The sequence below is a fragment of the Colobus angolensis genome, unplaced genomic scaffold (genome assembly GCF_000951035.1).
Source record: "Colobus angolensis palliatus isolate OR3802 unplaced genomic scaffold, Cang.pa_1.0 Scaffold2, whole genome shotgun sequence".
Lineage (NCBI taxonomy): Eukaryota > Metazoa > Chordata > Mammalia > Primates > Cercopithecidae > Colobus > Colobus angolensis.
Window position 1 is genome coordinate 22,783,790 of NW_012115154.1, and position 27,041 is coordinate 22,810,830.

The window sequence follows — 27,041 nt, forward strand, 5'->3', positions numbered from 1 at the left end:
CAAGTTCCTTATCTTCATCTGAGATCACCTCAGCCTGGACTTCAATATCAGCATTTTCATCAAAGCTATTCAACAAGTCTCTAGGGAGTTCCAAACTGTCCCACATCTTCCTGTCTTCTGAGCCCTCTAATCTGTAGGAAGTTCTTAACTTTCCCACATTTTCCTGTCTTCTTCTGAGCCCTCCAAACCGTTCCAACCTCTGCCTGTTACCCAGTTCCAAAATAGCCTCCACATTTTGGGGTATCTTTATAGTAGCACCTCACTCTCAGTGGCACCAATTTACTTTTAGTCTGTTCTCACACTGCTATGAAGAAATACCTGAGACTGGGTAATTTACAAAGGAAGGAGGTTTAATTGACTCACAGTTCTGCATGGCGGGGGAGGCCTCAGGAAACTTACAATCATGGTGGAACCTCTTTTCAGGGCAATAGGAGAGAGAATGAGTGCCCAGTGAAGGGAAAAGCCCTTTATAAAACCACCAGATCTTATGAGAACTAACTCACTATCATGAGAACTGGATGAGGGAAACCACCCCATGATTCAATTATCTCCATCTGGTCCCTCCCAAGACACATGAGGATTATGGGAGCTACAATTCAAGATGAGATTTGGGTGGAGACACAGCCAAATCTTATCATCCAGTTAACTGAACTTTCACAGAGTTTACTATAACCTATAATTTACTATAACTTATATTACTAAGCCATATTTATGCTAAAATGTTCATTTTAAAAAATGAAACTAATGAGAATTTCATGTATTTTATAAATACCCAGAGGGGGCTTGCCCAAGGTAGACTGAGTGGGCTTACTTGGGAAATGACAAAGAGATGAGTCTGGCAGAAACAAATAGAAGATGAGAAATAACTTGGCACAGGCTGGTGATGGCTTTGAATCCCAAGCAGAGGTCCTCCCACTTTTACCTGGTAGGCTCAGAAGAAGAAGAACTAATAGGATAACATTTTATTTTATTTTATTTTATTTTATTTTATTTTATTTTATTTTATTTTTATTTATTTATTTATTTTGAGATGGAGTTTCACTCTTGTTGCCCAGGCTGGAGTGCAGTGGCATGGTCTTAGCTCACTGCAGCCTCTGCCTCCCGGGTTCAAGCAAATCTCCTGCATTAGCCTCCTAAGTGCCTGGGATTATAGGCACCTGCCTCCATGGCTGGCTAATTTTTGTATTTTTAAAGTAGAGATGGGTTTTCACCATGTTGGCCAGGCTGGTCTCGAACTCCTGACCTCAGATGATCCACCTGCCTAGGCCTCCCAAAGTGCTGGGATTACAGGCATGAGCCAGTGCACCCAGCCAGGATAACATTTTATAAAAGGAATATTTGTTGAGTGAATGTACATTGAAGCCTACTTTAATTTCAATCTATTTTTCAGACAAGGAATCACAAACTCATACAATATTCCAACCTTATCTTTGGAACACTTGCTAATACGATGCAGATGAAGTGGGATTGTGATAGGCTATTTTAAGTACTTGAATTATGAGACAATTTTCAACTGTAATAGCCCAAATGATACCCTGCAGCCGTCAAATGTGAGGAACTTCAGTGTGAGTATTGACACCAAATGGAACCTCATCTACCCACCTGATGAAAATTGATGTTCCCCTGGCTGTCACCTTCAGCTGTACCCTTTGCTCAAGAAGTGCTTTGTTTTGAGGGACTTTATGTTATATAAGATGTGGTTTTGCCTGTCATCCATAGGTGATGAACCTGCCATCTCTGTTGCCTGTCTCTCTTTAGACACTAACTTCCATTTGCCTATGGAGCAACTACCTGGAAGTCTCAGAGGCATCTCACGGTCAACCTGCGCAAACCCCACTCTGACTTCCTTCTCCAAACCTTCTCTTCCTTCTTCATTTCCCATCATAATTCTTAGTAACCCATATACTCTGTCACCTAGGTGCAAGGATGAAAAATCATATTTCCTTCTTGTTCCCGCCACACACGCACACCCTGTAGATTCTGACTCCTACTTTTTTTCAAATCCATCTTCTTTTAGATCTCATTTTTGTAGTTTGTGCTTTCACTATTTCTTAGGCCTCCCCACCTCCAGCCTTCTGTCTCCCATCTCCCCTCAGCCGTCTTGGTGATATTTCTGAAATGAAAATCTGATTATCTTGCTCTTCTATGACTTTGCTTTCCAAGTTTACCTATCATGAAGAAAATGAAGCCCCAACTCCCCTGGAACACAAGGCTTCCCCCACCTGGAACACAAAGCTTCCCATAGCCTGACCTGTCTCCCAGTCTTGCTGTGTCTTTTACCACCCTGCATCCCTACCCACTTACTGTTTTACAACTCTTCCAACCTACTTGTAGTCCCCTAAACGCATCAGATCCGCGAGCCTTTCCACACATGGATACTGACGTCTGAAGAGTTCTCCCTTCAACTCTTCCCCCATGCACACCGAATGAGTTCTCCAGGCCCCTCCTCGAAAGCCTTCCCCCTTCACCCCCAGCTATAGTTCATAGTTTACTGCCCCCTTGTAGTATATGCTGCTCCTGGATGTAGGAGAGCAGGTGCATGCCTGATCAAATGTGGTATCTTTAATGATCAACAAATGTCAGGTAAACAGATGCATGGGTTAGTTGGTTCCAGACATAGAATTTACTCAAAAAGAGAGCATGGTTTTTTTTTCTCCAAAATAGCCCAAACTGGTTTTCAAGATAGTCCAATATATTATGCCATTTCTAAAATTTTATTTTCCTTTTAGATGACACATAATAATTGTACTTATTTAATGTGGTATGGTGTGATTTTTGTTTGTTTGTTTGTTTGTTGTTGTTGTTGTTTGAGACAGAGTCTTGCTCTGTTGCCCAGGCTGGAGTGCAGTAGTGAGATCTCAGCTCACTGCAACCTCCGCCTCCCAGGTTTAAGCGATTCTTCTGCCTCAGCCTCCCAAGTAACTGGGATTACAGGTGTGTACCACCATGCATGGCTAATTTTGTATTTTTAGTAGAGACGGAGTTTCTCCATGTTGGTCAGGCTGGTCTTGAACTCTTGACCTCATGATCTGCCAGCATCGTCCTCCCAAAGTGCTGGGATTACAGGTGTGAGCCACCACACCTTAATGAGTGTGATTTTTCAATACATGTATACAATGTGTAATTATCAAATTACAGTAATTAGCAGATTCATCAGCTCGAACATTTATCATTTATTTGTGGTGAGAACACCCAAAATCTTCTCTTCTAGATATTTTGAATAGACAATACATTATTGTTAACCATTATCACCCAACTGTGTAATGGAATACTAGGACTTATTCCTTCTACCTCATTGTAACATTGACCAGTCTCTCCCCATCACCCACCTGCACACAAACACACACACACACACATAACACTTTCCCAGTACCACTCTACTCTCTACTTCTATGAGAGCAACGTTTTAGATGCCACATATGAGTGAGACTATGTGATATTTGGGTTTTTGTACCTGCCTTATTTCACTTAACCTAGTGTCCTCTAGGTTCGTCCATGTTGCTGTAAATGACAGGATTTCATTCTTTTCTTTGGCTAAATACTATTTCCTTGTATATATGTATACCACATTTTCTACATTCATTCATCCATTAACGTACACTTGGGTTGATTCCATGTCTTGCCTACTGTGAATAGTGCTGCAGTGAACATGGAAGTGCACATATCTCAGTGTACTGATTTCATTTGCTTTGGATGTCTACCCAGTATACAACCATATGGTTGCTGGATCATATAGTAGCTCTATTTTTCCTTTTTTGAGGAACCTCCATACTGGGTTCCATAATGGTTATACTAATTTACATTTCCACCAAGAGTGTATAAAATGTCCCCCTTATCCATATCCTCACCAGCATTTGTTAATTTTTGTCTTTCTGATAACAGCCACTCTAATGGGGGTGAGATGGTTTCTCATTGTCGTTTTCATTTGCATTTCTCTGATGATTAGTGATGTTGCAGATTTTCTCCTAGACCTGTTTGCCATCTGTACGTCTTCTTTTGGGAAGTGTCTATTTAGTTCTTTTGCCCATTTTTTAATCAAATGATTCGGTTTTTGCTATTGAGTTGTTTGAGTTCCTCATGTATTACGGATACTAACCCCTTGTCAGATGCATCATTTGCAGATATTTCCTCCCATTCTGCAGGCTGTCTCTTCACTCTGTTGATCATTTCTTTTGCTGTGCAGAAGCTTTTTAGTTTACTGTAATCGCCTTTTTCTATTTTTGTGTTTGTGCCTGTGCCTTTGAGTTCTTTTCTATAAAATCCTTGCCCAGACTAATGCTACGAAGTATTTCCACTGTGCTTTCTTCCTCTTGTTTTATAACATTGGGTCTTATGGCTAAGTCTTTAAACCATTTTGAGTTGATTTTTTTCAGTGGTGATAAATTGGGGTCTAATTTCATTCTTCGTATCAAGATTATTTTGAATAAAACTTCTAAATGAAAATTGTAAAAGTTCAGCCCTTTGCTCTGAGTTTTTGTCTCTATTCTACTCCCACACCCCACCATCTTTAGTCAGTGTGGAACCCACAGTGAGGGCCTCTTTAAAGCTGGCTCGCTTGGATTTTAGACTTCCTCCTCCCTTTTTTAATTTTTTTTTTTTTTTTTTTTTTTTTTTTTTGAGACCGAGTTTTGCTCCTGTCACCCAGCCTGGAGTGCAGTGGCGTGATCTCAGCTCACTGCAACCTCCACCTCCCGGATTCAAGCAATTTTCTTGCCTTAGCCTCCTGAGCAGCTGGGATTACAGGCACCCACCACCACGCCTGGCTAATTTTTATATTTTTAGTAGAGACAGGGTTTCACCATGTTGGCCATGCTGGTCTCAAACCTCTGACCTCAGGTGATCCACCTGCCTCAGCCTCCCAAAGTGAGTCTTCCTTTTCTTTAAGATCTTTGTCTCTCTGCCTTTGAGTCACATCCAGGAAACTATTCATCCCCCTACTGCTCAGGAGCACCACTCTTCTTGTGTCTGAACATCTCGGGACTTACTAGGTTTTGCCCCATTGCTCTTTCAAAAATTCCAGATATTCTACTTTCCATATGTTTTCTTTTTTGGTTGTGAATTAGAGAGTGACAGCCTTCTCCCATCACTTCAGACTCCTCCTCTCTTGTTCTTCAAACTCGAGTAAGAGGCTACGTGGTGGCGTGTTTGGGTGAGTGATGGGCTTTGTACACACGGATCTTATTTATGCAGGGGTTGTCTTGGTTACATCCCAGCCTCTCCAGAGCAGTGATGTTAGGCTGGGATCTGGGGGCTCCAAAGTGGGCTGTATTGGCCGGGATGCCAGCAAAACTTCCATCCTTCAAGTTTGCGTGAAATTAAAGATACACAGAAGTAACGTGGCCATGGGGTTGGAAGGAAGGAAGGTTGGAACACAAAGGAAAAATGACGTGTGGACCCTACTCTCATAAACTCTACTGGTGAGGTCTGCATAGGCTACTAATATTTGTAAAGGGTCAAGTCTCTGCACAGTTGGCTTCCAGCAGGCATTGGACAGGGCCCTCCATGGAGGCCAGGCACCCGGCAGGATGGTCCCCTGCCTGCCTTGGCCTGGAGTTGCTGCTGCTTCTCCGCAGGTCACTGCCCCCGTCAGCTGTGGGGGCCTAGTGTTCAGCAGAAATGGGAAACGGAGGCTGGGCCGATTGTCGTTGCTCTGTAAAGAGCTCACTTGTGCTTCAGTGGACATTGCTTCAGTATCAACATGAAGGTCTCTGTCTGGGGGCTTCAGGGGGTGCCAGGGACCAGACTGGAGAGCAGGCCTCAGCCTGAGCCCACGTCCGACCTCTTTTATCCTCTCCCCCGAGCTCCTGCATCTGCTTCCCACAACGTCTCGGCCTGTAGGATCTGTTCTGTTGGTGAGGAGGGAATACAGCACGAGCACAGAAGGTCTGTGATGGACAGATTGTTGAGCCTTCCAACTGGAAGGTTGGGAGTGAGCAGAGGCTTACAGGGGTGTAGGATCTGGACAGGTGCCGAGGGAAACAGAGCATTTGCGTGAGGAGAAGAGTGAATTAACGGACTGAGGAGAGAACACACCTGTGCCGTGCCCAGGAGAGGAGGCACCAGCAGGCAGAAATTCCAGGCAGGGCACCAGGGCCAGGGCAGCATGGAGGAAGTGGAGACAGTGGCCTTGCCTGTCCTGGAAAAGCCTGTGAGTGTCCCCATTGCTTACTAGTGGGGGCTGGACAGTCCCACGTGAGGGCCGCGAAGCAGACGCCATCATTCTCCTGGGCCTTATGTACATCTCAGCCTGTTTTGGAAACCTGAGCATTTACCTTGTAAAAGTTTTCTGGAAGAAGGGCACCGAGGTCTGACAGCAGAGAGCACGTGCTCCACTCCAGGATAACAGGGTCCCCCAGCTGCAGCAGGACGGGGCTTCCAGTGGACACTGGGCTCAGGTGTTTCAACAGCATCTCCAGCTGCAGGGCCCCGGTGCCACAGTTGGGTTGAGGCCACAGAATCCATTGCAGATGCAGGTACTGGCTGAGTGCCCACAGGGCGAAGGCCATCCTGAAAAAGAGGTGGGCAGCCCCTTCACCAGAACGGAATGCAAGTGCTGAGCCAGCTGACAGGTTCCTTGACTGGTGGATCTCTCAGTAAGAAGGGCCTCCTGCCAGTGTGGACCCACAGTCACTGGGCAGCTGACGACAAAGCTCCCGGCAAGAGGTTTTTCCTGAATAAGCCTTGAGAAGAGGGCAGAATGGGGCCAGCTGCTGCCACAGCTGCCGTGTCTGCTGGAGACATGCTGTGACAATGACAGGGAGACATTCTTCTGTCCCCACCTAGTTCTGTGTGGGTCTCATGAGTGTGAGCTTCTGGCATCAGGTTCCTTCTGAGTGAAGAAGAGAATGTGAGAGGTGGCATTGTGATCAAAGTTGTTGATGGTCTGGTGCATTTTTGTTTAAAAATCACACCTTTCATTTATTTAGCAAGTTGTGGTCAAGATGCAACGTGCCATAGTCACGAGACCACCAGTTCTGAAACCTGCTGCGTAAGGTCCAATCCTGGCTCCTTCTGCTGTTAACTGCTGACCTTGGGCAAGGCATTTGCTACCTCGTACAACTGGGTTTCGATCCCAGCCGCACCCCTGACCCACCAACTGCTGGACAAGTTACTTAACAGCTCTATGCTCCTGTGTCTTCACCTAAAAAGCAGGAATGATAGTACCTGCCCCATAGGGTTATTTTTAAAGATTAAGTGAGTTAATGCTGGTAAAGCGTTTTAGAAGTGTCTGCCCAACATATACAAAACTTTACCCGAAATAGATCAAAGACCGAAATACATGTGAAAACCGTAAAAATCACAGAAGCATAAGGGAAATGTTCATGACCTTGGATTTGGCAATGGATTTTTAGCTGTGACACCAAAAGCATAAAAAATAAAAGAAAAAAAGAAAAAGAAATAGATAAGCCGGACCTGATCATAATTGAAAGCATTGATCCTTAACATTCTAGCTCAGATGATACCTCCTGTGAAGCCTCTTCTAACCCCTTCAGAGAGAATAGATTTTTTTTATAAGGGAGATAGTAACAACAACAGATGTGATTGAGCATTTCCTTCAGGCCAGGCACTGTTTTATGTACTTTGAGTTGGTTGACTCACTTGCTTTTCACATCCATTTAAGATTAGGTTCTATTGGCCACGCGCAGTGGCTCACACCTCTAATCCCAACACTTGTGTAACCAAGGCTGGAGGATCACTTGAGGCCAGGGGTTCAAGACCAGCCTAGGCAACATAGTGAGACCCCATCTCTGCCAAAAAAAAAAAAAAAAAAAACCTGGGTGTGGTGGTGTGTGCCTGTGGTCCCAGCTACCTGGGAGGCTGAGGCAGGAGGATTGCTTGAGCCCAGCAGGTTGAGGCTGCAGTGAGCTGTGATCACACCACTGCACTCCAGCCTGCACAACAGAGAAAGACTCTGTCTTCCGAAAACAACAACAAAAGATGAGGTTTCGTTATTATCTCTGCTGCCAAATGGAGAAACTGAGGTACAAAACAGTCTGGCAGCTGGCCCAGGCTATGCAGCACATCCTCTGTGCTCCCAGCATGTGGTGTGGACACCATCATGTAGCCCGGAGCACACTGAGCTGGGTAGATCCAGATTCTCACTGTGAATGGGAACTCCTTAGGGCCAATGACATCCCTAACCCTGCATCATGGGACCTCAATGACTTCTGCGGGACTGAAAGTCACATCTTGATTGTGGAGGGATTTGGGTTGCAGACTAGAGATTTAAACTTTATTCTGAAGTGAGCAGAAAGTTATTTCAGATTTTTAAAAAATGCATGAGACAAATCGTGTTTCAGTAAAGACAAATCTGGACTGCAACGTATGAGATAAATCGGGGGCGGCAGCAGGAGGCAGGGAGTTGAGTGAGGGTGACCCACGGTTGTGAGTGGCTCCAGGTGGGTGGAGTGAGGCCTCGGGGATGGTGCGTGGACTAATCCAGACAGTGAAGGCCACACCTAGGGAGGCTGCAAGCCCCTTTAGGAACAAGAATCTCAGGAACTCAGAGGAGCCTGAGCGCTCTGCCAGCCGTGCACATGGTGGATAAAAAGTAAAAATTCAGGCACTCACCCCAGTATTTGATCTCAGTACCCAGGATTTCTCAGCCTCCTGGGGGTTAGCATCGTAAAACCACAGGCAGAACTTGATGCCTTCCATCATCTTTTCCTCAGATATCTTAATCTGAATATCAAAAGGAGAATGTGAGGCACAGTGACTTATGCCTGTAATCCCAGCACTTTGGGGGGCTGAGGTGGGTGGATCACTTGAGCTCAATGCCTCAAGTGAGTTTGAGACCAGCCTGGGCAACATGGCAAAACCCCATCTACAAAAAGTACAAAAATTAGACAGGAGTGGTGGCTGGCACCTATAGTCTCACCTACCTGGAAGGGTCGGTGGGAGGATTGCTTGAGCCCAGGAAACAGGTTTACAGTGAGCTGAGATTGAGCCACTGCACTCAAGTCTGGGTGACAGAGCGAGACTCTCTCTGTCTCAAAAAAAAAAGGAAAACGTGAAAGATTTTCAAAGCAAGATACACTCTTCTTTATAGCTTGTTCTTTCATTTTCCTTCCAAAAAAAATAAAACCAAAGCAAAAAAAAAAAAAAAAAGAATTTAATATCCATCATAGCAAACTTTACTAACTGAAAATAATAATTGGCTATAGTCTGATTTGATTCAAAAATCCATTGTAGGCTTACAACACATTTATTTAAAAAAAAAAAAAAAGCTGAAACTTAGTAATACATCTTACCCTTAGGCAAACTCATAAGAACAGCTGCTGAAATTAAATTAGGATGTATACTTGCTTCTGGAAGTTTTCCAACTCATTTCTGGCTGAAGTGAATCCTTGAAGAGCCAGGAGGGCTGAGCAGAAAACAAATACTTGCCGCTGCTTTCAGATCCATCCCTCCGTGGGAACAATCTGGGGAAACTGCCTTTTTCGTATTTTCGGTAAAAAACATTCCATATTCGTGCCATTTCCTGTATTATGCAAAATACCTTCTCTCCATAGTCTCTTAAATGACACTGCAATATTTTTCCTAGAATTTCTTTAAAGAAAACAGCTGGTTTGATCCCCACTCTTGGTCTGCATGCCCGATTTCTGTAGACACTGGGTATTTGCAGTCTGGGCTGCATCAGGTTGTGAGGTACCCATAGGGATGTGGGCAGAGAGTTTAGAGACAGAAAACCCAGGGCAGAATTGATCCATGCACCAGAGGATACATTGTATAGGACAATTTATAGCTTAGGAGCTTCAGGAGACATGAGGTGGTTCCTGGGCCACAGGTTCTCAAATTTAGCTGCATATTGTAATCACCTGGGATGTTTCTTAAAAACGCTGATGCCTGGATTCCATTCCTAGAGATTCTGACTTTGGGTTGGGCTGGTGGATTGTGCATTAGGTTTTTTCAAACGCTCCCCAGGCCATGTAATATGCATGAAAATCTGAGGACCACCAACATAAACCATCTCCCCCTCATCCCCAGAGAGGGGGTGACTTGCCCGAGGTCAGAATTATAATATCTTCCAGTGTACCCCAACTCTGCAGATGGTTCTCTATCACCCAGTGGCCCAAGAGATCAGTTTGAGAGCAGCTTTGCCTCATCCCAAAATTTCACCCCAGACCTCAGGTCACTTCCCATGGTCAATGGGTTCTTCTCGTAGTCTCAATGGCTGATCCTCCTCCATCTCCATGGTTAGTGCTCCTCAGATGATAGCAACAGGCTCCTCCCATTTGCAGCCTGGCTCCCTTCTCTTCGCCACACTACCTGCCTCTGTATTCATCTTCAGGAGACTCGAGTGTAAACATGTTGCCTCCAACTCACACCTCTGGCAGGGGCTTCCCATTGCCTTTGGGACACCTGAGTGTGGCTTCCAGACCCTCCAGGAGCTGGCTCCTGCCCTCCTGAGTATCCTCTCTTGCCCCTCCTGTATGATTCCACTTGTATGATGTCCCTGGAGTTGTCAGACTCCTAGAGACAGGAAGTAGAGTAGGGATGCCAGGGGCTGGAGGGATGGGGACATAGTATTTAACGGGGACAGAGTTTCAGTCTGGGAAGAGGGAAAGGTTCTGGAGATGGATGGTGGTGATGGTTGCACAAAAATATGAGCATACTTAATTCACTGAACTGGACACTTAAAATAGTTAAAATGGCAAATTGTATGTAATGTATATTTTACCACAATAGTAAATTTTTTTCAATAACATTCTGAGGAAAGCCTTGCCTGCCCTTTGCCTGAGTTAGGCAGCTCTGTTTTGTGTTTGCAGAACTCCATATTTTTCCCTATCAGACCATTGTCCTGCTTAGAGTCTGACCCAGAATAAAGGCACATTGGAGTTCTTGCCTATTTACCACTGTGATCCCCCTGACTGCAGAGTAGGTGCTCACTGAATAATTTTTAATGAATGTTGTTGAATGAATAAAACCCAGATCTACAGTGTCCCAGCCCATCAATCTTAATTGCTAGGAAAAATTGGATTGCAAAAGTAATCCAATTTGATATTGTATTAGTTCATTCTTACATTGCTATAAAGAACTACCCGAGACTGGATAATTTATAAAGAAAAGGTTTAATTGACACACTGTTCTGCTGTACAGGAAGCATGGCTGGAGAGGCCTCAGAAAACTTTTAATCATTGTAGAGGGGAAGCAGGCACATCTTACATGGGGCAGCAAGAGAAAGAGAGTGAAGGGGGAGGTGCTATACACTTTTAAATAGCCAGATCTCATGAGAATTCACTCACTATGATGAGAAGAGCAAGGGGGAAATCTACCCCCATGATCCAGTCACCTCCCACCAGGCCCCACCTCCAATATTGGGGATTACAATTTGACATGAGATTTGGGTGGGGACACACATCCAAACCATATCATTCCACTCCTGTCCCTTCCCAGATCTCCTGTCCTTCTGACATTTCAAAATACAATCATGCCTTCCCAACAATCCCCCAAAGTCTTAACTCATTCCAGCATTAACCCAGAAGTCCAAGTCCAAAGTCTCATCTGAGGCAAGGCAAGTTTTTTCTGCCTATAAGCCTGTAAAATCAAAAGCAAGATAGTTACTTCCAAAATACAATGAGGACACAGGCATTGGGTAAATGCTCCCATTCCAAATGGGAGAAATTGGCCAAAACAAAGGAGCTGCAGGTCACATGCAAGTCTGAAACCCAGCATGGCAGTCATTAGATCTTAAAGCTCCAAAATGATCTCCGTTTACTCCATGACTCATATCCAGTGCACACTGATACAACAGTGGGCTCCCATGGTCTTGGGCCACTCTGCCCTGTAGCTGTGCAGGGTTCAGCTTCCTTGGCTGCTTTCACAGGGTGACATTGAGTGCCTGGGCTTTTACAGATGCATGCTGCAAGCTGTCAGTGGATCTACCATCCTAGGGTCTGGAGTACAGTGGTCCTCTTCTCACAGCTCCACTAGGCTGTGCCCCAGTGGGGTCTCTTGTGTGAAGACTCCAACCCTACATTTCCCCGCTGCACTGCCCCCAGTAGAGGATCTCCATGAGGGTTTCACCCCGCAACAGACTTCTGCCTGGACATCCAGGCATTTCATACATCCTGAAATCTGGGTGGAGGCTCCCAAACCTCAACTCTCACACTCTGCACACCCACATGCTTAACTCAAGTGGAAGCTACCAAGACTTGGGGCTTGCACCCTCTGAAGCAACAGCCTGAGCTGTACCTTGTCCGCTTTTAGCCATGGCTGGAGCTGGTGTGGGCACAATGCAGGGCACCAAGGCTGCACAGAGAAGTGGGGCCCTGAGCCTGGCCCATGAAACCATTGTTTCCTCCTAAGCCTCCAGGCCTGTGATGGGAGGGGCTGCCTCAAAGGTCTCTGAAATGCCTTGGAGGCATTTTCCCAATTGTCTTGGTGATTAACACATGGTTCCTTTTTATTTATGCAAATTTCTGTAGCTGGCTTGAATTCCTCCCTAGAAAACGAGTTTTTCTTTTCTACCACATAGTCAGGCTGCAAATTTTCCAAACTTTTATGCTTGGCTTCCCTTTTTAAATATAAATTCCAGTTTCCAATCATCTATTTGCTCATGCATAACAAAAGTGACCTTGGCTGCCATTCTTAGTAAGTTCCTTATCTCCTCTTACTACCTCAGCCTGGACTTCAATGTCTATATTATTATCAGCATTTTGGTCACAACCACCCAACGATTCTCTAGGAAGTTTCAAACTTTCCCTCATCTTTCTGTCTTCTTCTGAGTCCTCCAAACTGTTCCAACCTCTGCCTATTACCAAGTTCTAGAGTCACTTCCACATTTTCAGGTATCTTTGTAAGAATGTCCCATTCTCAGTATCAATTTTCTGTAGTAGTTTGTTGTCACATTGCTATAAAGACCTACTTGAGACTGGGTAATTTATTTTAAAAGGAGGTTTAATTGACTCATGATTCTGCAGGCTGTACAGAAAGCATGGTTGGGGAGGCCTCAGGAAACTTTCAATCATGGCAGAAGGTGAAGGGAAGCAGGCACAACTTACATAACTGGAAAAGGAGGGAAAGAGCACAGGGGGAGGAGCTACACACTTTTAAACAACCATACCTCATGAGAACTCCCTCACTATCATGAGAACAGCAAGGGAGAAATCTGCCCCCATGATCCAGTCACCTCCTACCAGGCTCGGCCTCCAACATTGGAAATTACAATTCGACATGAGATTTGGATGGGGACACAAATCCAAACCATATCAGATTTTAAGTAGCTAGAAGTATCAGACTACAAATTGTCCAGTCATGGTAAGTGATAACATTGGGTGAAGAACGTGGAATTTCAGCCTCTGATTAATCCTTACAGATATATTCTGTTGGAGGTGTGTAGACCTCTAAGAATTTTGAGACTGCCTTTGTTCTATCTAATAAGTACAAAAGGAAAATGAAAACCGGGTTGATGATTTCAGATTTTTTAAGAACCACCTATTTATAACCACTTCCTTGCTTAATAGTATGCTTTTTTTTTTCTCTTTTCAAATTAGATATTTATTTTTGAAAACAATATCTACTACTGTGCACATGTCGGGAAACAGGCCATCCGCGTGGTCTCCACCGGGAAGGAAGGTGTGATTTACAACGGCCTCAGTGACTGGCTGTATGAAGGTAAGATGCGCAAGGAGAGAAAAAAGCAAGATTTGTGGTTGCTGCTGCTGCTGCATTGGAGTTGGGTTCTTTTTCTTTTTTCTTTGCCTTTAACTGTAAATTAAACTCCAGTTTCTTGTGGTTCTGCAAAATTTAAAAGATTTTGTTGGAGCTTTTAGGATCACTCTGATCAGCATCAGGAACAGCATCAGGCTGTTGTCAGGGGCCTGCAGTATTGCACACTCACCTGGGGCAGGTGTGCTGGCTTTGGACTTTGCAGGGCCATGCAATTCATCCCGGAAGGGCAGGAAGCCCATTAATGGGAGATTTATTATATCAGGAGGTGACTTCCAGGAACGCTCAGGGACTGCAAATGCGCATGTGTCTACCCCTCTCCAAGACATAAGTGCCTTGTTTGCCTTGGGAAGGGGACAGTTGGAAAAGAAGGAATGAGTTACATCTTTCCAAATAAATCATCAGAGGGACTTGCTGCTGAGAACGCCTCCACCTTGCTGGACATTTTCTACCCCTGGTTTGCCTTTTGCGCCAGAAGAGTCATGCTGTATACATTATTAAATAACTAGAAATCAGAGGGGGAAGCTCTCTTCTTAAACTTTGATAACCTGTCTCCATACTCATGACCCTTCATCATAACAATAACAACCAGGTATTGATTGCTATTAGCTGCCAGGCACTGCTGGAAGCACTTTGTTTTCTGTTACTTCATTCCACCCCCTGTCTTAGTTTGTTCAGGCTGCTGTAACAAGGTGTAACAAGATTCCACAGACGAGGTAGCTTAAACAATGAATATGTATTTCTCACAGCTCTGGAGCCTGGGAAGTCCAAGATCAGGGTGCTGGCAGACCCAGTGTCTGGTGAGGGCTCTCTTCCTCACTTGCACATATCTGTCTTCTTATGTCCTCACCTGGCAGAGTAGAGAGAGCTCTGGTCGTTTTATCTCTTTGTAAGGGCACGAATCTTTTTTATTTCTTTATCTCTTTATAAGGGCATGAATCCCATTCATAGGGGCAACACCCTCGTGACCTCATCACCTTACAAAAGTGCCACCTCCTAACCCCATCACCTTGGGGATTTGGGTTTCAACATACGAATTTGGGGGGACACAGTCATTCAGTTCATAGCAAGGTTCTATTTCACAGATGAGGCCTGGTGAGGTTAAATAATTGGCCCAAGTTTACACAAGGGTAAGGAATATTTATTGGGGAAGGTCATTGTTCAAGTTCAGGATAATTACATTTTTAGAATTCCACATGTGGCTAGAGTAAGCATATGCTTTCCAGCATGGGGCTGATAAACAATCCAAGCTCTTCTCAGCCTCCTGGCCTGAGACCGTGTGGTCACAGCAATAACTCACCCTGCTAGGCTGGGTCAAGGGAGGGTCAGGGAGATTCTGGGTGCTTTCTCAAGCCAGTATCACTTTCTCCCAGTACTGTGCATGTCTCAGGCTGGTATTCTGCATTTTAGCGGCTTTATGCATCATAAATTATAAAGCAGATGGATATGCAAGCTTAGTGTTACCTCCTAGCATAATTTCACTGAAGCCATAAAGTTCTATGACTTGATTTTTAATTTTTGTAAATGGAGGTATAATTTGTACACAATAAAATGCACATCATAAGGACAGTTTGATGAGTTTGGCAAATGTATATGCTATATAGCCCCAGTCAAGACATAGACCATTGCCATCAGTCTAGAATATTCCTTCAAATCCCTTTCCAAGGGCTTTCTCCCTAAGTCTGTCTTCCGGAGACAGCCATGGTCCTGGGGGCTAAGCAGCCCGTCTCTAACAGACATACTGGAACCCAAGCATCCACATGAGGCCGGCCTCCCCTGTGTGGTTACCTTTGAGGCCCCATGTTTATTGCGATGTGGCTGCCAGTGCTCAGAGCATGCTGAAGAGTCCAGTTTCCTTCTGAGCCCCAGGAGAATCAACCCTGAGATTTTATTGTCACATGAGTCCTTGGCCACACCGGAAAAAGCCACTGGAATGAAAGAGGGGACACAGTCCGCTGTAGTTTTGCCTTTTCTGTGCAGAAGCAGCCCTAGAAATGGTTTGCCCCAAGATGTCCCCAGCTCCACTGAAGAGGCACAGGCAGCAGCACAAAGGGAAACTCTGGAGGGGCTGAACCTCTGCCCGGGGTGCAATCCCTGAGCCTCTGGGGCTTGCCTGCCCCCTGGACTCAGTAGACTATTGACAATGAGGACACTAAAGCCCCTTGAATGCTGCCCTTGTGTGGAGGAAAAGGCCTTATACCTAGGAGCAACTAGAAAACCAGGTCCTGTTTGCTCCCTGACATCTGAGATCCCACTAACAGCTCTTTTGCTTGGGTATAAGATCGGCTCAAGATCTGGATAGGGAAGAGAACCCAGGGGCTGCAGATCAGAACTTGAGTGGTTCAAAGTAAGGCTGTGGAGCTGCAGGGACCCAGGGTGGAGACCTGGCCCAGTCACGGGACATGACAAGGGTCTTCCACTCCATAGACCTCAACATGCTCATCTGTACATGGGAAGAATGTCCCAAACACTACACTTTCTGAGGACTGTGTGAGACTGAGTGGAATGCGTGCAGCATATGACACGGTCAGCAAGGGACAGTTGCTGCTGTTGTGTCTTATAACAATAAAAATAATAATTATGTAGTTATTACTATTCTTGTAATTATTTGTTAGTACTATTTTTATCACAAAGGAACAAAAGATGTTTAAAAAAGAAAAAAAAGGCATAGGTATCAAGGCAATGTTACCCAGGTGGTCATTCTGCCACAGAGCAGAAATTATCTGACCTGAAAATTCAAGAGAGATCATTGCAAATAATAATGACCCCAAGGTGTATCCCCCGCCCCTAAGAGAAAGGGCCCCTAGAATTTTGGCTGCAAGAGCCTGGGCATTGTCTGGGACGAATCTCCCTAGAAAATCCATAACCAGGAGATTTAAAATATCTTTTTTAGTATCTTCTTAATAAAATAAAAAGTTCATTGCTTTGCCATTCACGTTAAGCTTTTGCTTTAGCAAATCCATTGAAAGGACTTTTTTCTTCAAGGCATTTACATGAAATTGTGTTGATGTGATAACAGAGCCCTAAATGTTTTAAATCAATCACAGTAGATGTGGCAGCTTAATCTACTTAGTGTTGTGCCCTGGAAGGTTTATATGCTGATGCTGAGATTTCTGAGGCTGAGAGCACAGGAGCCCTGGGGAGTCTTGCTTCCTTTTTTAGTAATGGGAAAGTAAACTTTGATGATTGCTTTTGCCTACTCTGTGACTTAACTGTTTCAATTCCAAACTCTTCCTTTAAAAAAGTTCAGCGATGGGGGGAGATTAGAATGAAAATACCCTAAAGCATTTGCAGAGGGGCTCATTCGCTTGGAGATGTCAGTTCTAAGAAGATAAACTGTGTATGTGGGAAACAGCCACTGCAGTCCATAACTTGTTGGCAGAAAAATGCCTTATTGATTTGTTTTGCTTCCCAGAAAGGATCTGAAACATACTAGACATTGCAAAATATTGGAGACTGAGGAAGAGAAGAGGTGGACAGCCATAGAGGCTTCTGGAAGTCTCCATCCCTTGACCTAAGCTTTAAACACACAAAGTGGGAAAAGTTCCAGTTTACTGAAGCAGTCACCCGTGTGCCAGAATGTGAGGTCAGCACTGCTATGAAGTCAGCACTGGCTGTGAACTCAGCACTGGCTGTGAACTTAGCGCTGGCTGTGAACTCAGTGTGTCTGTCTTGCTGATTCTCTAAAGAGAGACCTTTGGCTCATGGTGGCCACAAACTGATTTTGATAAGCAAAATGCGTATCTTCATTTTATGCTTCTGGGAAAATGCCATAAAATTACATAGAATTTTGATTTTAATATAAAACTAAAGATAGCTTAATGGAGTCCTACAACTTTTTAAAGTTTTTTTTTTTTTTTTTTGAGATGGAGTCTCGCTCTGTCACCCGGGCTGGAGTGCAGTGGCCAGATCTCAGCTCACTGCAAGCTCCGCCTCCCAGGTTTATGCCATTCTCCTGCCTCAGCCTCCCGAGTAGCTGGGACTACAGGCGCCCGCCACCTCGCCCGGCTAGTTTTTTGTATTTTTTTTTTTTTTTTAGTAGAGACGGGTTTTCACCATGTTAGCCAGGGTGGTCTCGATCTCCTGACCTCGTGATCCGCCTGTCTCAGCCTCCCAAAGTGCTGGGATTACAGGCTTGAGCCACCATGCCCGGCCTAAAGTTTATTAAAGTTTGCTTATTCGTAAACTAAGCGCAAGATGTTACTGAAGATTTTGAGGCCTGTGAATGAGTGTTCTGTTAAGAATTTGCACTTTGACGCAAGGCTCAGTAATTTTGCAAAGTTCCTAGTATGTAGGCATATGGGCAAAGAGTTGGAATTCTCCAAGTTTTGATGAAAGTTCTTTGTTACTGCCATTACAGGGTTGATTGTGTTTCCAGTTGCCGCTCTTGGTTTATAAACTACTCTTTTTTTTTTTTTGAGAAAAAAAAAAATCACTCATCAGCCAGGCTGGAGTGCAGTGGCGCAATCTAAGCTCACTGCAAACTCCGCCTCCCAGGGTCACGCCATTCTCCTGCCTCAGCCTCTCAAGTAGCTGGGACTATAGGCACTCACCACCATGCCTGGCTAATTTTTTTGTGTGTATTTTTAGTAGAGGTGGGGTTTCACAGTGTTAGCCAGGATGGTCTCCATCATCTTCGTTATCATCATATACATGAGGTATAGTGGGACAGCACAGAATTTTTGGCCAATAATTTGCTAATAATGACTTTAAGTTATTAAATGTTTCAGCTAAACAATGAATCATCCATACTTCTATTACCAAAGCAGTCATATGCATGTGCATATCCAAAATACATATAATTATTCAGTTATATGCCATTATCATGGAATGACTCACAGCCCTGTGGAAAGCTGGAACATGTTAGGGTCATTGCAGGACAACATCTTTCCTTATGTATATAAAAGATCTTATCCCCTCAAAGGGCAGTGAAGGTAGAGTGAGGGATGATGAACTCGAGAAGATATTTATAGAGCTCAGCCTGGAGTCATTAGCCTGAGATGGCAGAGAAAGTGAGAAAAGGGTCCAAAGGGTATTTATTTCATATCTGATTTGGCATGGATGAAATTCCAGGGCTGGATTTTCCTTAACTAGTCCAGAACATAAAGGTACTTGAAAAATGTGATCAGATCAGGAGACCCAGTTTGGCATGGAAGCATTTCCCCATGCACGTCAGCAGGAATCATGTTAGATAAGACTCTCGAAGCTGCCCCTGGCGCTAGTTCCGCTTGTGTGGTTCTAGGACCCATGCAGTCAGGCAGCCCCTGATGAGGAGTAACTGATGAGAAGTCTCCTGCCAACAATACTCACTTCTGCTTCACCCTGCCCAGTCCACCATCCTCCCCTGGACTCCATGGCACCCTCCCCATTTTCTGCAGCCCTGCTCTGACTCCTGAGGCCCCCTCCTCCCAGTCACAGCCCTTGCCACAGTCCCCACAGTGCTGCCATCCTGGTTCCACCTACCTGGGAGCCCCACAGAGAGACTGCCTCCATTCTCCCACACTATCTGCCGCCCTCACTGGGTGGCCAGCGTGGAGGAAGTAGGGATTTGACTAGTCTGGCCAGAAAGGACCTCTTTGCAGAACTTCTGCTGCTGGAGAGAGGTTTAGCACCTCCTGAGCTGGAACTCAAAATGCTCTCCTTTGTGATGTAATCAGGCCCGCTGTATAAGGGGCAGAGCCTTTCTTAAAGTAGGCCCCTCAGTTCTGCCGGATGAGCGCCCAACCCTGGTAGTGTGACCATTACCCTCCATCTGTGTGTCCTGCTCGTGTCCAGGGAGTACACGGGCAGCGTGAGGCAAGGCCTGCCTTGCACTGCTTCATAGCTTCTCAAAGCATCTTTAAAGAGTCAGCACTCATGACCTCATATTTTTCTGTTCCAGTGAAGTGCTCCAGAAGGTATCAGCAAAAGGTCAGGTGGCCCCAAGCAGATAGATTTCAGTTAATGAATTTTGGAGGTGATGCAATTCCATGCTTTATTGTCTTGAGTATTCAAGGAGGTGGAGAGCGTGTAGTAGTAGTAGTAGTACTGTGTGGTAGATCAAAGTGGATTTTCACACTTTTATGGAAGAAAAGACATTATGAAAATGAAAGCACTCCTGGGGATCGTGGAATGGTTTTCAGGGTCTGTTTTCCACAGGACACAAACTCACCAAAAGAAAAGGGAACTCTTTGTTCATCCAGATTCCCATAAACTCTAAATCCCATGAAAGCAAAACAAACGTAAGTAACACTTCACGAGAAACTCGCACATTGGCTTTAATTTACATTCATGACATGTTAGATATTTTGTACACTTTGTGTGCCTTGTGTCATGTTGATACCCAGTGTGCTGAGTACCTGTTTCCTGCGTGTTGTGAATGGACCAGAGCCAGTCATGACCATCAATAACTGGTACAGTCTTCAGTGAATAGCAGCAGCCTTGGACTGTCAGATGCAGATGAAGGAAATCAGCACACCATCTTTGTATCTAAGAAAGCATTTCTAATGCCACTTATGCTACTTTTCTTTGGAGACAGGGTCTCACTATGTTGCCCAGGCTGGCCTCGAACTTCTGGGCTCCCGGCTTAGCCTCCTGAGCAGCTGGGACTGCAGGAGCCTGCCACTGAGCCCAACCTCTTATGCTGTTTTTAAAACTCCCTGACATACATTTGGAGACTGATATTTGAGGTGCTTACGGAGGCCCCCTGGAGTGTAGATTCTTGATTGGGTTCTTCAAATATTAACTGTCTCTGAAGCACCTGGCTAGGGCACTTCAGCTGCTAGCAAACTGCTCCCAGGTAGTAGATCAAAGTGGATTTTTACACCTGTCATGCATCATAGTGACCATACTGATATTTTTTGAAGAAGTTATGGAGCAGGCAGGACAATGGGAATTGGAATGATGTTCAAATATGTACATTACTATGTAAACCATAGATTTGGAGTTATTTGGACCTCTTATTGATTACATCTCTTATTTGCATGATGGGAAATTGTTGGTTAGACAAGGACATCACTGTCAGTAAATTGGCAGAAACTTGTGATTAGCTTGACAAAGCTCCTTTGTGGAAAAGCAGGGCAGAGTCTTTGTAGTGATGGTGTCTGTGTTTAAACAAAAGCTTCACCACGTAAAAGCTGTATGAACTTGGATGAATATTTGACGTCTTTGTGTCTCTGCTGCCTTGTCTGCAAAACAAAGATAACAGCAGTATATGCTCCATAAGGTCATAGAGGAAATTAAAATAAGCTAATACACATAGAGCTCTTAGAATAGTGCCTGGCACTGGTAACCTCTACATATTGGTGGTACAACTACTATTGCTTTACCTTGTAATTTCCCAAACTCGGTAAAATAAGAGGCACCCGCTCCACTATTTCATCTGCATTGCCAGGAATCGGAAGCATTAACATGGAATTAATGAACCTATCAGTGTTGAAAACTCTGAAGCTCTATTCACTCATAAAATATTGTCTATAGTATGTTCACATAGAAAATGCACTGAGTTCTCAATCATCCTAGAAATGCTATTGATACCATGTTGAACACCTCTTCAAGAACCTTCTGTCCACATTTAGATTCTCCAAGCTGAAATCACACCCTTAGTTGCCACTGATGTCTGACAGAGAGACAGCTGTTTTCCTTATGAGCCCCAAAGTTCTTGTGACTTGGTAAAAATTATGCCTCGTGATCTCTTAAAGAAACTGAGTACTTAAAAAAATTATATTCCACTTTATCTATGATTTCTCAGGGAGGATATGAAGTAAAAGTGATGATGAAAATATCTAAAATGTAATCAGCGTCTGGCGAAGCTATCAGACCTGTGAGGTACTGTGCAATGGAGCGTTGGCTCAATCAAACAGCAATCATCCTGAGCAGGAGGCTGAATGCTTTGGGTATTTAATGTAACTGAAATGAGTATTTTCCTTGTTTAGCCCTAGTCTCCCACTCCGTAAAGTATTAATGATCTTGACTTGAAGAACATGTGAATTTAACTTGTAGAGAGACAAGGAGGAAAAGCCGAAAAGCTGTTTGGTAGATGCTCAGTCAGCTCTGACCAGGAAATGGCTGAGGTGACCTAAGAGGCCCATTCCTTCTGTGCTTCTCGGAACCTGTGAGACATTTCTGGGTTTCTAGATTTCTGCAAGGATCGACATGGACCTCGGGTTCTAAGGCAGGAAATAAGAATGTCAGGAGCATATAACATAGACTGTGATTGCCACGGGTAAGTCAGGCTGGCTGCCAAGGTCCTCTTAGCCCCCTGGGTCCAACTGCACCTGTGCCTCACTTGACCCTGACTCCCACCAGACCTTCCCCTGCCATCCCCTGCTCTCAACATAGCAATCATAGCATTATGGCTGCCTCAGCACCAAACTCTAAATCCAGGTGGGTCACCAGGAAACACCAGCACATCCTAACGCACCATCTCTCTGTCTGCGATCATGGGCAGACCATCATCTTTCTGCTGTAACAACACAAAGTGTATGCCCTCACTTACCTACATTCATCTGAGTTTTCTTGAAAGAATATCACATGGCTATTGATTCTCTAATCACGGAGGGAGTGCTGGAGCTGAAGTGGATGTTAGCAGTCATTGAGTCCAGCAGTCTGTAAACTGTTTCTGTAAACGGCCAGGTAATAGAGTCTAGGTTTTGCAGGACATACGGTCTTCATTGCCACTGCTCAAGCCTGTTGTCATAGCAAAACAGCAGCCATAGACCATAAGCAACAAATGGCATGGCTGTGTTCCAATAAACTTTATTTGCAGACAGTGAAATTTGAATTTCATGTAATTCTCACATGTCATTAAATATTATTCTTTTTTTACCAGCTATTAAAAAACACAAAAGCAATTCTTAGCTCTCAGGACATACAAAAGAGGCAGCATGCCACATTTGACCCAAAAGCCATAGTATGCCAATCCCGATGTGTCCAGTCATCACATTCACTACTGACTTCATGTCTGTATTCTTCCAGCTCTTGTCATCTGAATCAAGATGGTTTGTAATGACAACCAATTATTTCAAGTTTTGCCTCTCCAAATAAATCTAGTTACTTGAAGTCAAGAATTGTATTTTATATTGTATATTTCCCATAACACCAGTGAATCTCTGAGTACTTAACAAAGGCTCAGAAAATACTGTTGAATGAGTTAATTCACAGAGAGAAACTCATATATTCTAGAAACCTCCACAAGGAAATCATATGGTTTCTCCATGATCACTCTTATCAGAATTTCCATTTCCACAAACTTCCCTCAGCAGAAAAATACCTGATTAACAAAAAGCAACAGTAATTGTTAACCTCGTTTTCATTATGAGTTTCACTTTTTATGCCCAAGCATAAAGGAAAAAGCTGGAGTGACGTTGGGAAGGACATGGTCTTCTTACCAGGAGCCCAGAGACACAGGATCATAGCTCATCAGACTCTAGACCGTCTGAATTCATGCTAAGTCGTGGTTTGCATACTGAATGAATAGAATAGGAATAGCAGTATCTAACTTTCAGTGAGTCTTTCTTCCATGCCAGGCCTTACACAAATGAACTTATGTAATCTCTCGAGAGCCCTATGAAGAAAGCTCTGCAGTTGTCCCTTGGTATCCTCGGGAGACTGGTTCCAGGAACCGCACTGCACCCACCCCTCTCCATCAGCTACCAGAGTCTGAGGATGCTCAAGTTCCTTATGTGAAATGGCTTAGCATTTGCCTAGCACCTGTGCTCATCTTCCAGGATACTTTCAGTCATCTCTAGATCACTTATAAATACCTAACACCATGCAAAGGCTATCTAAATAGTTGATATACTGTATTTTTTATTTGTAGTATTTTTATGGTGATACTGTTATTTTTTTATTGAATATTTTTGATCTGCATTTGATGAGAGGGTCTAGAGATGTCGAATTTTTAGACACAGAGGGTCAACTCTTCCCTTATCCTATTGCACAGCTGTGGAAACTATTAAGTGGCCTTTCTGTGGACAAACAGCCAGTGGGGAGCCTGCCTGAAGCTGCTGACCACTTTCCTGCTGCATATGAGTTGCATTAATTTCTTGCCTATGAAATTAGGCTTGGGTTCATACTCAAGTTCTGAGTGGAGCATCCTTTAGATGTGTCTGCTCAATGCCCCAGGCTTAAACCATCGGTGCTGTGAAAGGCAGGTCTCATGGCACAGATTTAAGAGCCCAACAGACCTCGATTTAAGCCCTCTGTGAGCCACTCAGCTGCCTGGTGACCAAATCACAAACCTTGTCTGACCCTCAGTTTCCTCATCTGGAAGATAAAACTTCAGGCACCTTTCTCAAAGAACGATTGCAAAGTTAAATGACAGCACTTCTGTGGAAGCACAGGCATACGGTGGAACCATAAGAAGTTGCCAACACGTTCATTGTACATTAGCATGTGCATGTGAGGTGTCCGGTGAAGGTCAACTTTCTTCTCCCGTTCTGCTGGCTGTGCTGGATGAGGTCTCCGATACGGCAAAGTCTCAGATGTCTGTGTGCTCAGTACAGAGAATTTACCATGGAAAAGGAGGGGGTAATTTTTTGACTGGAAGGTCAGACCTATACACCTCCAGGTACAGCATCTCCAGGGCCTCCCAGCAAAGAGGAGATAAAACGGATGACTGCTGTCCTGGACCTCGGGTTTCTCCCAAGAGAAACTTGACAGAGACTTCCTTGCTCCAAATCTTCCTCTTCGTGGCTCCTTGTTTCTGGTACTGATTCGCACCACCCTCCTAATTGCCATGGTGACCAGTCAGTTTGCTATTTAATTAATGTTATATCTGATTACATCTGTACCCTGGGATTTCTCCAGCCAAGGGTTGCAATTTAAACTAGGAAATAAATAAACCATTCAGCTGTGGGGATGGGGGAGTTATCCTAGTCAATCCAGGAATATTCTTCCAACGTTTCTTGGCTGAAAAATTATCTGGTGGAAGTTGGAGGGAGACAGTAGTACATACTGAAGAAGGAACGATATTCTGCTTTTGGAATATTTAAACAGAAGCCTCAGACAGCAGTTAGGGGTCCTGCTTGATGAAGAGAGCTTTGGAAAGAGGAAATACTAGCAATTTGGTTGAGAAGTTTCTGTGAAGTTCAGTGCTAAGAGCAGAGACCACAACTTAGGCCTTGCAGTCAGCATTCCCTTTCCTAAACTTCTATTTTTTTTTAAATTTTACTTTAATTTCTAGGGTACATGTGCACAACACACAGGTTTGTTACATATGTATTGGTGTGCTGCACCCATTAACACGTCATTTACATTAGGTATATCTCCTAATACTATCCCTCCCCCTTCCCCCAACCCCATGACAGGCCCCAGTGTGTCATGTTCCCCTTCCTGTGTCCAAGTGATCTCATTGTTCAATTCCCACCCATGAGTGAGAACATGCGGTGTTTGGTTTTTTGTCTTTGCAATAGTTTGCTCAGAATGATGTGGCACATATACACCATGGAATACTATGCAGCCATAAAAAAGGATGAGTTCATGTCCTTTGTAGGGACATGGATAAAGCTGGAAACCATCCTTCCCTAAACTTGAAACGTGAACCTGATCAGAACAAGGAAAGAAGTTATCTGACTATGCCAGATAACTTCACAATGAAATAGTTAGCAGGAAGATGTGCTGGTGGAGACAGGCTAGGTCCTGCTGTGGGGAGCAAAAAACAAGCAAAAGAAAATGGAACACTGCCTGTAATTTAAAACAGCAAAGTGTATTTCTCTTCGGAGATCACTCAAGCCCACTCTAGATCAGGGATGGGGAGGAGGTGGGGCTCTTTCCCTCATGGTCACTCAAGGTCCCAGGCTGCTGGGTCGATCCTCTTAGGCATCGTGGCCACACTAGTGGACAGGGGAGTGTTCCAGAGGGAGACAAGCTGGGTAATAAATGCTTGGCCTGGAAATGACCCTGGCGTTTCTACACACGACTCATTGTCCAGAACACCTCATATGGTCCCACCAGGGTTCCAGGAAGTAGCACTGAGCCATTTTCCAGAAGAGCGGGAAGCCAGACATGTCTGGGAGGCAGGACTAAAGCCCCCACATGTGGGCAGCTTTCTTGCCAACAATGAGCCTCAAGTTTCGCACTCAGAGCAGAAGAGGAATTGTCTGGAGCGATGTTGGGGAATCTCTCAGAATCCATGGGAAGGTCAGAGTTGGGTTCAGAAAGCAGGTGGCCATCCAGGGCAGCTGAGGGGACAGCAGGAGTCCATCTGGCTGGGACACTGCTGTGAGGGAGTGGGAGTATGGGAGAGGCATTGTCTGCCCAGATCACAAATGATGTCCTTGAATGAGCTGCAAATAGAAATGCCATGTCATGTCCCCTATGGAACCATCAATATGGCAACTTGGGAAGCACATTCCAAGAAAGAGTTAGGGTGTGTAACGTTTTATTATAAATGATAACAGCCAAGGGGAGCCATCAGAACCAGTAGTCCTCATCATTTCTTCAGTGAGAAGGTTTGTACTTGTCACATGCACCTTGCAATAAGCTCCCTTCCTTCTTGGCGTCTCCTTGGAGCCTGTAAAGTGATGAATGTGGTTCCCTATGCACAGCCCTCGAACTGCATGGGAGAAACCCCAGCATCCCAGAGGACGGTGAGGGTGGCTTCAGCGTGGCTGTGTGGCACCGAAACAGGCTAACTGCAAACCTCTGGTTCTCAGAACCAAAGCTGAATCTACATTTGAAAATCCAGTAGAGGCTTTGTTAATATTTTAGGAAGGCTAATGAGTATTTTAATTCAATAAGGAAGAGGTGATCTACCTGGTCTTGTGAAAAATCAGAAATAAATCTGAAGGGAAGATGTTCTCTAAAGGTATAGGAAGAATTCTCACTGGTCTTGAGAAATGTCCTCACAATTAATGACCTACTCCTGAGAGATTTTGACAAATAGGGTGTTCAGTGGCTGTATTTTTCTATCTTTTAAATGATGCATTCGTTGTGAGATTAGGACAAACACACTTTTTGTTAGAGTGCCCTAATGAAACTTATGTATTTGAGGTTGAAATATTTGACACCCTTGGGAACTCTGATTTCTTTTTTCTTTCTGTCTTCTTAAGTCACCTAAGAACATTAGACCATTTGCCCTATTATTGAGAGTTTTGTTAATACAGTTCTACTAAAATGCAAGCTGCAAATGCCCGAAGGAATATAGGCCACAAGACAGTATGTACTTAAAACAGTTTCATTTGAGACTCAGAAGCCGGAACTAGCCTTAGCTCTTTTGCTCACGAAACCTGTATTCTAACCTTTTTGGGCCTCAGTTTCTTTTTCTTGTTCTGGAAGCCTGACTAGGGTAGACCAGTTAATGCTAAACTCCTTTCCATCTCTAACACGTTTCAAGTTTAAATATCAGTGCCATAAACACACAGCATTGATGGTGTGAAGTCTGTGTCCGT

The 27,041-nt window shown here is 44.3% G+C and overlaps 1 protein-coding gene across 2 annotated transcripts in view; it reads left to right on the top strand.

The window, feature by feature from the left end:
• The window catches only part of DPP6 (dipeptidyl-peptidase 6), a 588,928-nt gene that overhangs the window by 408,799 nt on the left and 153,088 nt on the right, over nucleotides 1–27,041 (top strand). For both annotated transcript variants that reach the window (XM_011941531.1, XM_011941532.1), the window contains one exon: nucleotides 13,497–13,617. In XM_011941531.1, coding sequence (XP_011796921.1) covers nucleotides 13,497–13,617 — 121 coding nt within the window. The remainder of the gene's footprint in view (nucleotides 1–13,496; nucleotides 13,618–27,041) is intronic.